Here is an 18859-nt window from a genome sequence, read left to right on the forward strand (position 1 = left end):
AGTATATGGCTCTCCTTGTTTCAAGATAAATGATTGTCCATCCTTCCCATGACTAGTTCACCTCCCATTACTCCCATTACTCCCACTACTCCCATGATAGTTCACTTCTTAGATGCAACTTCCCTTCAGCAACATTATAAATAGTGGCTACCACCAAGGAGGGAGGATCATCTGAAAAAGATATAGCTTTCCTAGCATCCTTGCTTACATTACATCCTTAGCCTACCCAAACACTAACACTATCAATCTCAATCCCGATATTTCCTCTTGCATTAATTCTGCAATCGTTCATTCATTAATTTCCGATTTACGTTCTAACTTGAGCGTCGGAGGGGTATTCCGGGAGACCACCCCCGGACAAGGCTAACGTGTTGTGTTGCAGGAGTTCAGGTCGCTTCCTCCTACGAATCGCTGCTCCCGATAACGCTTCCACCTGTGGTATCTTACGTGTCTTTCATTTCCTCGATTCATAACCGAAACAAATCTACTATATGAAAAAACATAGAATTTTTTATTTGTAGCGAACCTTAAAAAAGAGAGCACTCCACTACTCCTACCTCCATTTGGACTAATTTACTGTACACTAATTACTCTGTAATCGAGGTTTGCTGTTTTCTTTCCCTTGTCTCTCTCTCTTTTTGGCTTTTGCCACTGCTTTTCCCATTAATATTACCATCATTCTCTATGTCAGCTTCTTCTGCCAAATCTTTCAAAACCCCATAACACTTTTCTAAACTTCCAAATCCACCAAAACAAACCCAGTTCATGCTCTTCAGTCTTCATAGCTCTGCATTACCAAAAAATATCATACTTTATGAAATTTCTCCAACTGGGTTTTTTCTAGGTAAAAAATGGGGAGCACGAACTCTCCAAAAACCCCATAAACTCAGAATGCATATTTCAGGTTCATAACTGAAAAAAAATTCAAAACTTTGTGTGGATTCAACTACTGGGTTAAAGAAATGGGGAGTGCGAACTCAAAAACAGAGAAAACAGCAGCACTAATAATGTGCAAACAGAGGAAACGCTTAATAAACCAAGCTGTAAATTCAAGGTACAATTTAGCAGCTGCACATGTTTCCTACATACAATCCTTAAAAGACATTGGCATTTCACTTAGACGTTTTGCAGAAGCTGAAGTTTTAATAGAATCATCCATTTCTCTAAGTGTTTCTCCTACCCATAACAACACTGAACTTCTTGACAAAACCCCTTCTCATTCATCTTCTTACCATCCTTCTCCTTCCTTTTCTCATGATGAAGTCATTGAGATGACTGAACCCAGGTTAAGTTGCATGAAATCTGGAACTGGGAATGTTTCTGTTACACTTAGGTATAATCCCAGTACTAATATTCATACTTTTGTGGATAATAATGATGAAGATTCTTTGGGTTTTACACTGCCTCCTCCACCTCCACCGCCGCCACTGGAAGGATCTGAAGTTTCTTGGGATTATTTTGATACTGTTGGTGATCAAAGCGAAGCTGATAGTTTTAGATTTGTGGGTTTGGATCCGGGTTTGGGTTGTGATGGGTCTGAAAATGGGAGTATTAGGTTGTGGGGGGAAGAGGGTAATGTTGGAAATAAGTTCAAAGTTGAGAGTGGAATTAGTAAAATTGGGGGTGGAGATTTTAGTCCTAGTTGTGCTAAAGATGCTAATTTTGTGCAGAAAATGGAACAAGAGAAGGATTTAAATGAAGAAAGAGAAGACCCTTCTGAGTTTATTACACATAGGGCTAAAGATTTTGTGTCAAGTATTAAGGATATTGAGCATCGGTTTTTTAGAGCTTCTGAGTCGGGTAAAGAGGTTTTCAGGATGCTTGAGGCTAATAAAATTCGGGTCGGGTATGCTGAGGCTAAAGGTACTTGTTTTTGCTTACTTCTGCAATTTGTTTTGTAAGTTTTATTTTGTAGGAAGTTAAGTGAATTGTGCAGCAATTGTATTTTATTTGTGTTTATTGTGTGCCATTCTTATTTATGTGAATTTGTTATCAAGGGTGAATCAGAAACAACCTAGGTTAACCTCCCAAATCCTATCTAGCTCTTGGAGCCTCTTAATGACATTGGGGTAATGGGATGTTGATGTATGTTTTATTATGTGAAATAATGAACAATGTTTAATTTGTAGGAAACTCGTCTTCATCAGACTTTCTAGCGGCTTGCTGTCGTGGCAGAAGTGTTCACGCTACTAATGGTGAGCTTCGTTTTGACTTGATATAAATGTAAATTGTAAAATACTCGACTCCGGAAGTTTGAGTTAATGACACATTAATTTCATAAATTGTTGACAAATTACATGAATTTTATCAATTTGCAAACCTATGTTTGTTATTGGGCTGTTTTTTGAATGTACTTTATCTATCATACAATATTCTATGTTGGGTTGTTGGAAAAATGTGTTAAACTAAAGGCAAATAAGTAACTGTGGACTATGATTATTAAGTGACGCAACACAACAATGTTCCATCACCTCAATGGTATTAACCGGCTCTGGCCTAGTCGGGGTTAGAAGGGTTAGATGTACTATGAAGTTACACCATGTCCTTAATTTGAAATCGAATGAAGAAACTTCCCATGGTTGAAATAGCTCAAATGCTCACAAAGGTGCTACTACTTTGTGCTTAAAAAGCTTTTATGGATATTGATCAACACATTTGCAATTGCTTGATGTTTCCCTTGTTCTGTTTGTGGATCAACTCGTTTACTTCATGATAAATAAAGTGTCTTTTACTTGTTGAGTGGCTGGATTTTTTGTCTATGTCACTGTGGAAACAAGGTTCCATTTACAATTGTCCATTGATGATTTGGTGATTGATTTGTTGTGGAAAATATGTCAATGATTGCTTTATCAACTTCATGAAAAGGTTTGTTGTTTTATTACTGTTTTAGAACTTCAGCCACAAAATGTTCCCAAGGTCATTGTGTGGAATCGGTCTACTTCTTCGCAGTCATCAGCATCCCGGCATCCTCTAGCCACCACGTCAAAGGATGATACCGATGATACTGGCAGTGAATGTGTTGAAGATTTTTGCATGATTTCAGGGAGCCATTCTTCTACTCTCGACAGGCTCTATGCATGGGAGAGAAAGCTATATGATGAAGTCAAGGTATTTCTCACACTTATTCCTTTACATGGGAAATAACGTTTGATGTCTGAGCTGCCAGGGTATGCAAGATCATAAAAAATTGTAGTAATTGACTATATGAATCATGGACACTTTTTATGATTTTTGCTAGCAAAGGTCTAACAGACACATTCTCTTCGTAATTGCATGGCTAAGGCTGCGTGCATTTATCCCCTCAAACATCGCCTAGATGTAAGTCACTTAATGACATTTTAATGTTATCTGTCTATTCCCCCTGATATTATCCATTGCTCGACTGCGAGAAAACCTAACCTATAAACTGCAATGTTAGACAGGAAGTTACATGTAGTTGTAGAATTCGGGGGGTGTATTTATTTTGGAAGGGATGAAAATGAAATCAAAAAAGCAAATCCGTTGCCTAATATTTGTTCTGGGTTGCATATATAATACTTCCATTACTTTACCATAAGTGATTCCTTTACTTTGTTATAGCAATCACATGGGAGGTGACAAATAAACAAGGAAACCCAACCTCCTCATCTCCTCTCTCACCAATCACCATTCTCATACCCTTACCCCTATATACCAAAAATTATTAATAATAAGTATTATTTAACAATACCATTACCCCTCTTTAAGCTTTTTCTTTCCATTTCATTTTTACTTCTCATAACAGATACCTCCTTATAGGGTGTAAATTGGTATGTAGTACTAATGGAATTTCTGTAAGCTGTAATTTGCTTTTGAATAATGAATATGAGAAATTGGTAAAAATAAACCAACTTTTGGTCGATCCACTGTTATTGACTATCCAACAGGACCGACAGACAGTAATGTATTCATTAGGTCATAATCATCAAATATGGAGAAAAGGTTTTTAGTGATTGCTTGGTCATGAAGTGCTGGTTTCATCTTTAAATATAACCTTACATTACATGTAAGGCTGTTATTAGAGGTAAGAGTTAGGGACTGGCAATAGGACTACTTGTAAGGCTGGTGGCCATGGTCGCTTTCCCTTTGATTGCTAAGAGGGAAAACAAATTGAATACATTCATTTCCCTTTGCTTGTTTTCTCCCAATCATAATCAAATTTTAAAAAATTGAGTCTTCCTCATTTCACCGTATGAATTAATGCTTCTCGGGTTTGATCTTCATTTAATGAATAGGCAAGTGAAGTCATCAGGAAGGAGTATGAAAAGAAATGTGACCAACTCCAGCATCAATTTGCAAAGGATATTCATACTCATGTCATCGATAAAACCAGAACGGCTGCAAAAGATTTGCACTCAAGAATCATAGTTGCACTTCAATCCGTTGATTCAATAGCAAAGCGCATCGAGAAAATGAGAGATGAAGAGTTGCAGCCTCAACTTACAGAATTGGTTACTGGGTTATACATCAAATCCTTTCCCCTTTAATCTCAAGTACACTAGACATTAGTAATAAAAGAAGTTAATGATTAATGGTCTCTTCTTGCAGATTCATCAGAATGTGGAAAGCCATGCTAGAATGTCATCATGCGCAATACATAACAATCTCGTTAGCATACCATGCCAAGACTTCGGTGGGCAACTTGGGAGGAGAAACATATAAGCAAATAACGACTCAACTCCAGTACGAATTCGAGTGCTTTGGTCTCAGTTTTGCTGACTGGATGAACAGTCTTACGTCCTACGTGGAAGCACTTAACGGATGGTTACAGACTTGTGTACTGCAAACTCAGGAACGCAGTTCTCGTGGTAGTAGAAAACCATTCTCCCCAAGACGTGTAGTGGCCCCACCGATATTTGTTCTCTTACGTGATTGGTCAGCTGGGATTAAAGCTTTACCTTCTGAAGAAGTCAGTGATGCCATTAAAAACTTCTTATCGGATTTGCAATATCTGATAAAGCAGCAGCAGCAGGCAGAGGAGAAAAGGGACACAGCCACACCCACAGAGGTTGCAGAAAGTAATGGGGAATTAAAAGGGAAGTATGAAGATACCAATGAAGGTAGATCTGGTAATCTGAGCTCCATACATACAAGTTTGACAAAGGTGCTTGATAAACTCAACAAATTCTCCGAGGCTTCGTTGAAACTGTACGAGGATATTAGACAGAAAAACGAGGCAGCTCGTATTGCATATTTGAATCCCAGACCTATCAGACACTGAAGCTTACATGTAATTACTAGCTACTGGAAAACATCTGTCCATTTTGATGCCTAATCTATTAAGTTTCAGAGTTCTGCAGTGTCTTGCTAACAATGAGCAAACGTTGTTTTAGCTTTAGAAAGTGTGAAATATGAAAGATTCATGCCACAAATATTGTTGCAATCCTCTCCCATCGGTAAGTACCATTCCATACTTAAACACGGACAAGCTCCATGAGCACAAACTTGTACTTTTGCACCAAGCTATACAAAGAGTTTTGTAGCGAATATTAGAGTTTAAAATCTAAAGATAGAATTACCTTTTTATATGTCATTTCCAATAACCGAAAACCTCATCAAACACCCCATAAACACTCCAGTTGAAAAGGGGTTAAACATGATCCCTAAAAGTACTCGCAACATTAAAATTCACTAATCATGAAAGAAATCGAAAGGTGAAATAAATATCATTCGCAACCATTTTTGTTAAGGGTATGTTTGGATTGGGCCATTTCATTTGAAATGATGGAATTGGCCCAATTTCGTTGTTTGGCTAAGCTGAAAAATTGAAATTGGAATTGGCTCAATTCCAACACAATTCCAACCCAAGTAAAAAACAAGCTCTTCATTTTCAACCCATACCTTCCCTAATTTCAATTCCTATTCAGCCCAAATATTTTTTATTTTTTTATATTAAATATATATTAAAATTGCTTATCTTGGAAAATATTTTAACACTTTGGCTATTATGTAAATTTTTCATATTTTTTTTGCTTTTCATTTCAAATTTTTTTTAAGAAAAAAGGTTCAAAATGGGCCCATTTAAGCATTTGGGTCGACCAGTATAAAAAACTAGAAATGACCAGTGAATGGGATAGTGAATTGGACTTCATGTCCACCAACAAGAATCAGCCATAAATCCTTGGGAGTAAGAAAATTTGAAAAAAATAAGATTATTTAACAATTTTATTCCAAAAATAAGCTTCGTGAAAACTTTATTCTCAAAATAAGCGTCCGTACATCCAAACCTAGGCTTGGTGTAATGTCACTGTTACTAACAGCGAAATAAAAAAAATAAAATTAGTAAAGTCTCAAGTCGCTGTTAAGTCGCTGTTAGTAACAGCGACTTTAAGGTTGACTGGTCAACTCCTTAATCTTGTAGGTTGGAATGAAGAAGTAACTGAAATGACGAAGAAGAAACTTAAAACGCATTAAGTCGTTAGTAACAGCGACTTGAGGCTTTACTAATTTATTTATTTATTTATTTATTTATTTTAATTCGCTGTTAGTAATAGCGACACTACACCAAGCCTAAGTTTGGATGTACGGACGCTTATTTTGAAAAATAAAGTTTTCACGAAGCTTGTTTTTGAAATAAAGTTGTTAAATAATCTTTTTTTTTTCAAATTTTCTGGGAGTAATAAGCTTGTTTCTGTGAGAGGCGGTCTCTTTGAGAGACCATATCTAATTGGGCCAACCCATTATATATTTTTTAAAATATTGTAAATAGGCATTAAGAATAATGTAAGTAAACATTTAAGATATTAAAAGTATGCAATAAGGATATGGTAAGTAAGCATTAAGAATAATGTAAGTAGACATCAATTTTTAATGGGCTGGGTTTAAAATATGTTTCTTACGTCAAAATGGTGAATTTAACGGAAATAGGCAAGAATATAACTAATAATGCTACGTCAGTTCGATAATGCATAAACTGGATTCTTCCATGTGAAAAAATCTTACAAACATGCTACCACTTGCGTTTCACGAAAGTTCAATACTACTATGTAGTATTTCCCTTATCTATGGGTTCTTCTTTTTTCCCCTACATTATCGAACATCCAAATCACAACATCTTCTATTGAAAAAATCTGTGTGTGAGCCACTCTAGTTAAATTTTCTTTTCAGACGATCTCTTGAGAAACCGTCTCTTTGAGAGACATTTTCAAGCCCAATCCATTAAAGATTAATGCCTATTTACGGTATCTTTAATGCCTATTTACAACATCCTTAATACCTACTTACATCATCCGTCATGCCTACTTATGTATCCTTGATGCCTATTTACAATATCCTTAATGCTTCCTTATGTATCCTTGATGCCTATTTACAATATCCATAATGCTTTTACTTCATCCTTAATGCCTATTTACATCATCCATAATGCCTATTTACCGTATACATGATGTCTACATATACTGTGTCCTTAATGCCCACCGAGAAAGCGTGCTGTACAATAATATCTTAAATGTCTACCTACAATATCCTTAATATCTACCGAATAACTTACTCTACATTTTTCTTTATGGGCTGGCCCAATTAATCTCACAAGAATTTGTGTTTTCTAGTTTGCTTGAAATGGATCGTATAGGAACTATGATTCTTCCTTGAGGAGCTATTATTCATATAACCAATATATATAAGGAACCCTCAAATAGGGTTGTCGTATTTACATGAGTGAGTTATGGTAATTAACTATTTCAGCAATATTTTTCTAATATAAAATATTTACATAATATTTTTCCCTAATACACCACCGCAGTCGAAGCGGGAGAAGGATGAATGCTGAGACTGCATCTAAAAGATGTGAACAAAGGAAGAGGAAGACCTTTGGTAAATATGCCTGCTTAGTGAAAAGAGGAAGAAACATGTAAAACTCGGATATGACCAAGAGAAACTTTCTCACGGACAAATTGAATATCCAGCTCGACATGTTTAGTACGCTGGTGATTAACTGCATTATGAGACATGTAGATAGCACTTATGTTATCACAATTCACAATGGTGGCTTTAGATAATGGACAATGAAGCTCCAATAACAAATTCCTAATCCAATCAGTTTCAGCGACAACATTAGCATCACCTCTATATTCGGCCTCAGCACTTGAACGAGAACCAGTAGCTTGTCGTTTAGAAGACCAGGAAATAAGATTGTCTCCTAAAAGCACGCAATAACCAGATGTAGATCGACGTGTATCAGGACACCCTCCCCAATCTATATCAGAATAAGAAACCAATTCAGAGGCAGTTTAAGAAGTAAAATGAAGGCCATAACTTAAAGTTCCCATGATATATCGAAGGATCCTTTTTAAGAGCTTGAAAATGTTGTTCCCTTAGATCATGCATAAAGAGACAAATATGTTAAACTACATATGATATGTTGGCTCGAGTGATAGTAAGGTATTGAAGAGCCCCAGCAAGACGTCTCTAACTAGTTGGATCAACAACATGTTTACCACTAGCAGCACTTAATTTAGCGTTAGTATCAACTAGAGTGGATGCAACCTTACAAGAAGACATGTCTTCTCTCGCAAGAGTTTCCTGAGCGTATTTCTGTTGACATAAGAACATGGTATCTAAAGTACGAGTAATAGCTATACCCAGAAAATACAATAGAGAACCAAGATCTTTCATAGCAAATTCAGAGCTAAGAAGTTTAATAACCTTTTGCCGTAGAGTATCAGATGAACATGTTAGAATGATATTATCAATGTATAAGAGTAAATATGCAATTTCAGAACCACGATGAAAGATGAATAGAGAAGGATCACTCTTACTATTGATGAAACCAAGAGACAAAAGGTAAGTAGCAAAACGATGATACCAAGCCCTAGGAGCCTGCTTAAGGCCATAGAGAAAGCGACGAAAAAGACACACGTGTTTGGGTTTACTAGAATCAACAAAACCAAATGGTTGATGCATATACACCATTTCTTGCAAGTTTCCATGTAAAAAAGCATTCCTAACATCTAATTGGTGAATAGCCCATTTTCGAGTAACAACAAGACTCAAGACAATACAAATAGTAGTGGGCTTCACAATTGGACTAAAAGTCTCACTATAATCAATACCATTTTCTTTCCCTTTTCCATTAGCCACCAAGCGAGCCTTGTACCGTTCAAACTGACCATCAGACTTTTTCTTATGAAAAACACCCACATACTCCGAATCACATTAGCATTAGGAGATCTCGGTACCAAATCCCACGTATGTGTAGCAATCAAGGCATTATATTCTTCACCCATGGCATTATACCAGTTAAGATCTTGAAGTGCAGCCCCATAAGAACGAGGAATAGGTGGTATGGAGGGTGAAGAGGATGAAAAGAGAGCTAAAGAAGCATATTTAGGACTAGACTCGACAATCCCACTTTTAGATCATGTATGCATTGGTGATGGAGGAGAAGATAAAGATGGGCTTGTGATGGGAGCATATTCAGAGTTGTCATGGCTCGCTGAACTACTATTAGGTGGGTTTGAAAGGCTGATGTGTTGGAAATTTGTTAATCAGGAGAATTTGTATTAACTAGACCTTTACTAAGGAGTGGTAATGACCCAATTGGAGATTCTAATGTAGTATGCCCCAGAGAAGAACATTGAGGTATAGTTAAAGAAGGAAGAGAACCAATTGTGTTGATGTGGAATTTTCTCGTGGTAAAATATTAGAGGGTTGCCATATTTACATGAGTTATGATAATAAACTATTTCAACACTATTTTCCTAATATAAAATATTTACATAATATTTTCCCTAATAGATCGATTATAATAATTGGACCACAACTGTTAGTTAATAATGATCTATGACTGCAATAAAAATAAAAGTAAATAGCCTGCCGATGTTAGCTTCTTCTTATAGAATGTCCTAAATTAATTAATTTTTTTTGGTTGTTAAAACTAAATGGTAATTTTGAGAATAATTTCTAGTGAAAAGTTTCATTCTAAGTACAAAACATTGATCATTACCTTGTAATAACACTTGTCTAAATTATAATGCATTTGAATAAAGTCGTTTATGAAGAAAATGGAATGATTGAAGTAGAACAAGTATCAAACATTAAGTTTTCTTATCAAATCTTCGTGTTCATTATTGACATACAGACAACCAAATGAACATGTGTTATCGCTCAACTAAATTTGTAGTGCCTACACCAATAAAAGTTTGCAGAGTACAACTAGTATGACACCCATTCTCTTCTACATAACCAGAATTCTGTTGTGTACATTTTGAATAAAACTTATGTACCCCTATATTTATCAACACTGCTTATATATTGTTACTTGTATACTTTATATATTGTGAATTTTCCTTATACACACTAAAAAACACCTCATGAATTTTACAGAATTTTTTTTTTAGTTTTTTTTTCTTTTTGAAAGGTAAGAAGTGAGAAAGTCAGAAGTCATAAAAACTATGCCTTTGAGGAATACAGTCATAACCTAATCTTGTTCCAGTGCAGGAAAAGCCTTTCCTAAACTTTGAGCTTATTTTACGTCTGACTTCAACATCAACAGAGAAAATAGCACAAACAGGGCGATGATCAGAGAACCTTGATTCTCCTCTACCGTAATGTAATTGTTCAATTCCATGTCCATGCCATAATATCCTGTCACACCATGCTGGTGTACGCCTTTTCTTCTTGTTTTTAGCTGTCTCTCCTGCGTACATGTCTGAATTTTGTGTGTACTTATAAGTTGGTGCAAACATCACTTTTCCTTCTTTCCATCCTGTAAACACCCTTCCTGATTCTCGCTCTAGCTTCAGCTGCACACGTTTCCAGCTAGTTTATATATAATCAATGGATCGACAACCCAAAAGCCAGTTTATATGTCTAATCCATTCTCGATGGAATATAAGATTTATAGTTCATTGCATCTTTGATTTCAATTAATGAACTATATTAAAATAACTCATCAAATCATGTGAAATTGCAGATTGTAACAACTTCTTTGTCATCACTAACAAAACTCCACCTAGATGAGTCACTTACAGACCTAGCTTGGGATAATGAAATGAATCAGTAGGAGTTTACTATAACACTCCCCTTCACATGTGAGTGTAAATGTAAGGGGAAAGATTAAATGCCCAATTATAAAGGTAGAATAACAAATCAAATTCTGATACCACGTTAACATTTAAAAGATGAGCCTAGATAACTCAAACAAGGAGGAGAACAAGTAAACAACACACAAACATAAGAGTATGTGCATGTTACAAAAGAAAGGCTAACAGACCTGATCTTTCTCTAAGAGAGTATTCCAATCATTTTCCTCTAAAAGAAGCCGAGCTTCCTCATAAGGCAAAGATACGCGATAGTTAAGATCTCCAAACCAAAGGATTCGACTGCAACCAATTGAGAGTTTGAATTGTAAGGTTAGATATTAAGCAGTTCATTGAATTTTACATACCCTATGGCTATTATGATGATTAAAAGTAGATGAATACAAGCATACTCATGATCAGTGATCCTTTCAGGTGCCTTTTTTTCAGAATTTTTGCATATCTTTGGGAATTGCATGCCTTTTAATATCTCTGCTACATCTGCATTCCTCTTAAGCTCATCTCCTTCCTTTTGTCCTGAAGCCAAGTGTGAACATACAAAACACAAGCTTGTTTTGTGGAGTGTCATGCTAATTGATATACATCCCTACAGAAAATGATTTCCCAAATTAAACTAATGCTATTATATTCGTACATTTTCTTTACCATTTAATATCAACAGCCAAACAGATTGTAAGGTCAAAAAGGGCTTGCTTACGTACATACAGGGCCGTTCTTGGGGTAGGCCAGGAGTGCTATCGCTCAGGGCCCAACATACATAGGGTGCCTAATTTCTAGGGTGACCCTATGTCATAAGTATGAACTATTGACAAAGTTGACATTTACATGATATTTTGTCTATCATAATACTCCAATCAATTAAGTTTATATGACACGTCTACACTTATAATGATAATAATTAACTTTATATAAAGGGATTTGCCTCTAATATTTTTTTACGTACTTATTAAAAAGTAGAAACGATCTTCTATAGGAAGGGTCATGTTAATTATTTTGCCTAGGGCCTATAAAATGTCAGGAACAGTACTGCGTAAGTACCTTGTTTCCAAGACAACCCATGATGCCGGTACCCATGGAAGAGACTCTAACATGTCCAATATAAGGAATCAATTCTTTACGAGCCCAAACAGAAAGAAAAAGGCCAACCATCTGCTTGCTGGAAAGGAGACGATATTCAGCAAGACCAGGATAAGCAGGAGTTTCAGGTACAATGGACAAGAATTCTTCAATGCTGCTAGTGTAACGATGTTGAAACGGATTGTCATGAATACGTCTTGGTCTACGCTTTTCTGGAATTAATGAATCTAAACAACAATTACAAGTCTTAACAAGACTACTATCCACTCTCAAATTCTTACTTACAACTTTTAAATTTGGTTTTTGAAACAAGTTAGATTTCAAGTCCTTAGAGGTTTTTGCTATATTTGGGCTTGATTCACAACTGGTGTAGGATTCATGGGTTTTCCTGTTTAGTGCTTGGTTTATTAATGATAACCATCTTGCTGCTGGTTCATTATCCTCTATTACCAAAACATTCCCTGCGTTTAATGGAACTATTTCTTGAAACCTGACAACACATTAAACATCACCATAAGTCCATAACACAACACAAATTTAGATCAGTTTTAGAGTGATGTTATCGGCCTTAAAGCCAATCATTATAATGAATTAATTTGACTAATAAAATTAAGGAAAATTTGCAAAGAAACACCTTATAAAATCAGTTTTTTTGTAAAAAAACACATTTTAAAATTTTTTGTAAAAAAACACTTTTAAGAGACTTTTTATTAAAAAAAACACCTTAAATCAATTTCCGGTGACTTTTGTCAACTTTTCGGCGTTGACTATGCCATTTGAGCTCAAAAGTAACACTTGAAAGTTGACAAATGGCATAGTCAATGCCCGGAAGTTGACAAAAGTCACCGGAAACTGATAAAAGGTGTTTTTTTTTAATAAAAAAGTCTCTTAAAAGGTGTTTTTTTACAAAAAATAAAAAATTTTAAAAGGTATTTTTTTTTATAAAAAATTAATTTTATAAGGTGTTTCTTTACAAATTTTCCTAAAATTAAATAAAACCTCAATATATGAGGTTTGAGGTTTTTTATGATAGCAACAACGCATTTATTAGTTTATGATTATGATATGAAACAATATACAATTTGATTGGAAGTTATTTGCTATTTTCAAGGATTTTTTTTATATTTTTTAATTATATTTTATTTAATAAATATCAAATGAGTCAAATTTTATAATAGAATATATAATAAATGTTTAAAATTGCATGACTGTTGGTGGTTGACTTTAAAAAACCAATAACTATAGAATTATCCTATTATTACCATGAGTTCATTCTCAAAGAAACTAAAGAATTCTAGTTTTTTTATTTTGAATAAAAAGCTATTGTAAAAATCTGCATTACATAATATGAATTTTTTTTATTTATTTAAAGTTGTAGAAGATGTCTAATATAAGATATTAAGGGTTGAGAGAAACAATTTTTTTATTAATATAAGGATAATGTGATGTATATCTAGCCCTTTAAACTCTGTAAACTCTGTATACCTAGAAACTAGGTAATAACATTATACTAATAGAATATAACTCCACTTAGGTCCCTAATACAACCTACCCTTACAAGTCACCTCCCAATAAATGTCTTCCTACCTACGTTTTATCCTAATCTTAGCATTGCACTCTTTATATTCAATGAACATAATGTACTTTATATTCAATGAACATAATGTAACATAAGCATTGTTATTAAAATTACGATTCTGATCTATGATTTTATGATTTTAAGATTCAAAAATAAATCATCATCATTCTATCCAATATATTCCGCGCATAGAGAACTAAGGCCAGGGTCTGGTGAGTGAAAGACGGCAGCAACTCATACCCATAAAGGAGAGCGCGTCCAAAAGAGTCCCCCCGACTCGAGAAAGATAAAGAGACGTGATTACACGTGCAAGATTCCAAAATAAATATGCGATATCAATCGTAGGTAGATCTTATGATTCTATCCAAAATAAAATTTATAGAGGTAGAATCATAACACGATTAATTAAAATAAAATTTGTAGAGGTAGAATCATAACGCGATTCCATGATATAACAATTCAATTCTACAAAGTTATTCTTAATTTTTATTAATATTTCTTATGTAAAATCTTTCATTATTTTTGCTTACCATTTAACGATCGATCATCATAATTTAAAAAAAATAAATTTCTTATGGTATAAAGTTTTGCACTAATTATTAAATATTTTTGATGCTTAAAATGAAAAGAATAAAACTTTATTAACAAATTAAACTTTTAAGATTAATAATTATGACTCGATGGCAAATTTAAGTTTATTGTAGAATCTTATAATTCTACAGCTCAATTCTACCTATTCCATTTCACAGGTCTAAAAAATTTCAAGTAGAATGTCTATTTATTTTAAACACTTTGAATGCAAGGCAAATATTAATTTCAGAAATGGTACTGATAAATTAAAATTTTCACAAATATGTCAGTAAGTAACCGATGTTCTATCTCTAGGTAAGGGTTTTTATTTAGGAAAAATTGATTTTAAAACTCTTAACTCACTGCTACAAATCGTCACTTGTGCCACTAATTATGTCACGGGAATTCAAAATCTGTGGCAAATTTTAATATTGCCACGGGAAAAATAAGTTTCATGACAATATCACAATCATACCCAAAGTTTTTGCCACGGGTAAATGTATATTGTGGCAAAGATGCACTTGTGTCACAAATTATGCCACGGTAAATATATATAGTTGCAAATAAACGCATGTGCCATGGGTAAATTAATATTGTGACAAATAAGTACTTGCGCCACAAATCATGCCACGGGAAATTTTTTTGTGGCAAACAAAAATTTGTACCAAAAATTATGTCATAGGTAAATATTTATCATGACAAAAAAATTTGTGTCACTAATTATGTCACAAGTATATATATTTATCATGGCAAATAAAAACTTATAGGTCACGGGTAAATAGTTATTGTGGGATTGTGTTATATATTATGACAATTGAATTTGAAATTTCTGGCACGTTTTGATCTTGCCACGGAAATAGTATATTTTAAGAGAAAATGAAACAAATAAATTTTTTTTATCAATGATTTAAATTCAAAATCTTCATCCAACTTAATAATAATAATAATAATAATAATAATAATAATAATAATAATAATAATAATAATAATAATAATTTAATCTTCTAGAAGTGTTACTATACTAATACGACTAATTATATACTAATACTACTAATAATACACTAATACGATTAATACTACACTTATACGACTAATAAATACTAATAATGCACCAATACGATACGGCTAATAATATGCTAATAATACAACAATACGGCTAATTACATACTAATATTAAAATAATACAACTAATAATATACTAATACAACTAATAATATGCTAATAATACAATAATACGAGTAAAACACGGATGCTATGAATTATTTTTGACACGAATAATAATATTAGTTTATAAAATTAATTCATTTACAAATAAACTTAATTATTAAATTTTTATATTTGTTATGATATTTTCATTATCATAGTGAATAAATAATTTATCATACAACAGTATTAAAACATATGCTCATAGTATGATAGTAATTATATTGATAATTAAGATAAATAAAATTTAAAAGTCTTCAACCATTATAGATAGGAGGGAGGATTTAGTTGAAAAAATAGCCAAATTAGTTAGCTTATTCATTATGTGATAATGATTTATTATCTATGTTAAAATAAAAATTTTCAAGTATATTCTATTTTTGGTTTATATAAGGAAATATAGTATTTTAATAGATCATCACATATAGTTTTGGTCAATCAATAGATATTACGTGTTTTATGAGTTAATTGTTTCCTTAAATATCAAGTCAAATATCAATACTTTCACTGTTAATGATATTAAAAAGGCGGAAAGTGTTTTAGTGACAGTGTAACATCAGTCGTGTCCTCATTAGTATATTTTATTGATCCACTAAATGGTAGGGGTGTTATGTTATAAGTATACTAACATTACTTAAATTATCTCTAAATAACTAATGGCCTAGTGGTTGGAGTGTTGGTATACCAACCTCGAGGTCTTGGGGTTCAAATCCTACCCAAGGCATTTGTGTGGAAGGGATGTTACTGATTGTTAACATTAAATTCATACTACAAGTTGAATTTCCCTATTTACGAGTCTAATTGTATAAATGATTTGTAGATAATTTACGGGTTATGCTTGTGGCAAAAGGCTATAATTAGCCACAATAGTCTCTAACTTTTAATTCCCGTGGCTAGACAACATAGCCATGAAAATTTTTACTTGTGGCACAAGTGATGAATTGTAGTAGTGACTTTAGATGCAATAATTATAAAAACTCTAAATTTTCCTTTTTATTTTATCTGAAATTTCTAAATTTATAAGGTATCTTATCTTGAAACATCTAATCTATTAATGACAATTATAAGAAGTAGAAACACAAATATAACATTAATTTTTTTTGTTCATGTATGTTTTTTAATTTTTGAACATTGAAATTTTTAAATAATATTTCAAAGTTAAATTTTTTTAAATTGATAGGCCCAATTCCAAAATTGAAAATTTTATAATCTATTCCTTTTATTTATAACAAAATTGATACCTAGTGAAACTTACCCGACTACATAGATATCCGAAGAGCCTTCAACATGCAAGAAATCATCAAGATTAAGTTCATTAGTTGGAGTTCTGCCACCTACATTCCAAGTTCCAACAAATATCCTATATATACAACGAAAATTCCAATATTATTAATCCAAAGAAACCACACACATTTGTGTATTTTTCAAGAATTAGAACTCTTTTAAAAATGTTGCAAGTATAAAATACAAATATAGACATCCTCGATATCATATAGGTGGATTTAATTAAAAATAAGCGATAGTTAAATATATTTTTTAGAGACTCGAACAGTAGTTTATGTATTTACCGAAATCTAAATACATCATCTTTCGCTCAATTTACTAAAAGTATACGAGTATTATATAGATGCACACTAAAATTTTTGGATCTAAATATATACAAAACTTTGAAATTAATTTCAATGCATAGAACAAATCAAATGAACATGAGGATAAGTGGTCGTAACAAAAATTATACTTTGATCTGCCATATCTAAATACTAATTGTTGGGATGATTTATCCTACATCGACAAATTAAAGATGGTGTGCGCACTTTATAAGTTATTAGAGTCCTTCTTCCCATTGACATATGGTTTTAGGATGGTATATATCTCCTTAACTTATGAAGTGTGTGCACCTAGTGTTTTCTCACGCTGGCATTAACAATAAGTCCAGCCTAATTTAACATGGTTTGATTAAAAATTAAAAATGGTAGACGTTCTTATTCTAATTGATTACTCCCACATGCGAACCTGACAGGGAGAAGAATGTCAGGGGGGCTATGAGATGATTTATCTTACATCAACTAAATTAAAGATGGTGTGAGCACTTTATAAATTATTAGAATCTTTCTTCCTATTGGCATATGGTTTTGTGATGGTATATATCTCCTTGACTTATAATATGTGTGCACCTCGTGTTTCCTCGTTAATATGCTGACATTCACAGTGACTCCAGCCTAATTTAACACTAATCGACAAAAGAGAATTAATTTAAATGATTATTCACATCTTAAAATACGAATAAAGTACTAATTGATTATTAAAAGTTAAGACAATAAGAAAGTATACCTGTAATCTAAGGATTCCATAACAGGAGTACATGATGCTAAAGATAAATCAAAGTTTGATAAATCCAACCCTTCAAGATGCGAATTTTGTTGTGATCTTTCTGGGAATTCAGGACAAATATTAAAACACCACATAAGTAAAACTATTTATACAAGGAAATCAAAATCAATTTTTTAATTTGCATGAACGTTTAATTTTATTTAAAATGTGAAATATTCACTTTTTTAGCAAATAAATTTTGTTAGTTAACATAAATTATATATTTTTTTTCAAGTCTATTGTGAATGCAAGGCAGTAAAATACGTACACACAATTATAAGTAGGTGAACAACCTTAGACTATATGAATGTTATGGACTAGAACATTCAGAGGAAGATATTCAAATAAGTTAGACTAATTATTCATTTATTTGTACATTATAATAGAGGGAAATTGTCAATAATTAATTAATTTGAGCTTCATCCGCTGAAATAAATTAACATATTATTTAATTTTAAATAAAGCAACATATTATGTGTATTTACTATAAATAAATTACTTATTGTTTGTTATTGGGACGGTTTATCACATATCGATGAATTAAAGATATTGTACACACTATATAAGTTATTGGAGTCATTTTTCTCATTGTCATATGGTTTTGAGATGACTTATGAAGTGTGCACACCTCGTCTTCCCCAATTATATGCTGGTATTAGCATTAAGTCTAACTCTACTTAACATTGTATCAGAGTCAATAGTTCGATCAAAAATTAAAAATGGTAAGTTCGAAAAGAATGGTGTTACTAGTTCCTACCCACATTGATTACTTCTACATGCAAATATCACAGGGTTTGCCTGTGAAGGGGGTGTTAGGATACTTTTATCCCACATCGATGAATTAAAGATGGTGTGCGCACTTTATAAGTTAATAGAGCTGTTCTTCCCATTGCCATATGGTTTTAGGATAATATCTTCTTGGCTTATGAAGCGTGCGCATCTCGTGTTTTCCGATTTGCTGACATTTACAACAAGTCCAACTCTACTTAACATTTATGACTCT

General features: G+C 33.1%; 2 protein-coding genes across 2 annotated transcripts; one reads left to right on the forward strand and one right to left on the reverse strand.

The window, feature by feature from the left end:
* The first annotated feature begins 537 nt into the window (after window positions 1-537).
* On the forward strand, window positions 538-5390 carry LOC130807620 (nitrate regulatory gene2 protein). Its single transcript, XM_057672894.1, has 5 exons — window positions 538-1863; window positions 2130-2195; window positions 2891-3108; window positions 4254-4477; window positions 4567-5390. The coding sequence occupies exons 1-5, from the start codon at window positions 963-965 to the stop codon at window positions 5237-5239; spliced, it is 2082 nt and encodes a 693-aa protein (XP_057528877.1). The 5' UTR covers window positions 538-962; the 3' UTR covers window positions 5240-5390.
* A 4735-nt stretch (window positions 5391-10125) lies between these two features.
* LOC130807621 (type I inositol polyphosphate 5-phosphatase 5) lies at window positions 10126-17994 on the reverse strand. Its single transcript, XM_057672895.1, has 6 exons — window positions 17818-17994; window positions 16742-16846; window positions 12096-12624; window positions 11450-11643; window positions 11231-11339; window positions 10126-10760 (listed from the first exon to the last, which is right to left on the reverse strand). Exons 1-6 carry the CDS (start codon window positions 17949-17951, stop codon window positions 10392-10394), a joined length of 1440 nt encoding a protein of 479 aa, XP_057528878.1. The 5' UTR covers window positions 17952-17994; the 3' UTR covers window positions 10126-10391.
* Between the last annotated feature and the right edge of the window lie 865 nt (window positions 17995-18859).

The sequence above is a fragment of the Amaranthus tricolor genome, chromosome 3, assembly GCF_026212465.1.
Source record: "Amaranthus tricolor cultivar Red isolate AtriRed21 chromosome 3, ASM2621246v1, whole genome shotgun sequence".
Classification (NCBI taxonomy): domain Eukaryota; kingdom Viridiplantae; phylum Streptophyta; class Magnoliopsida; order Caryophyllales; family Amaranthaceae; genus Amaranthus; species Amaranthus tricolor.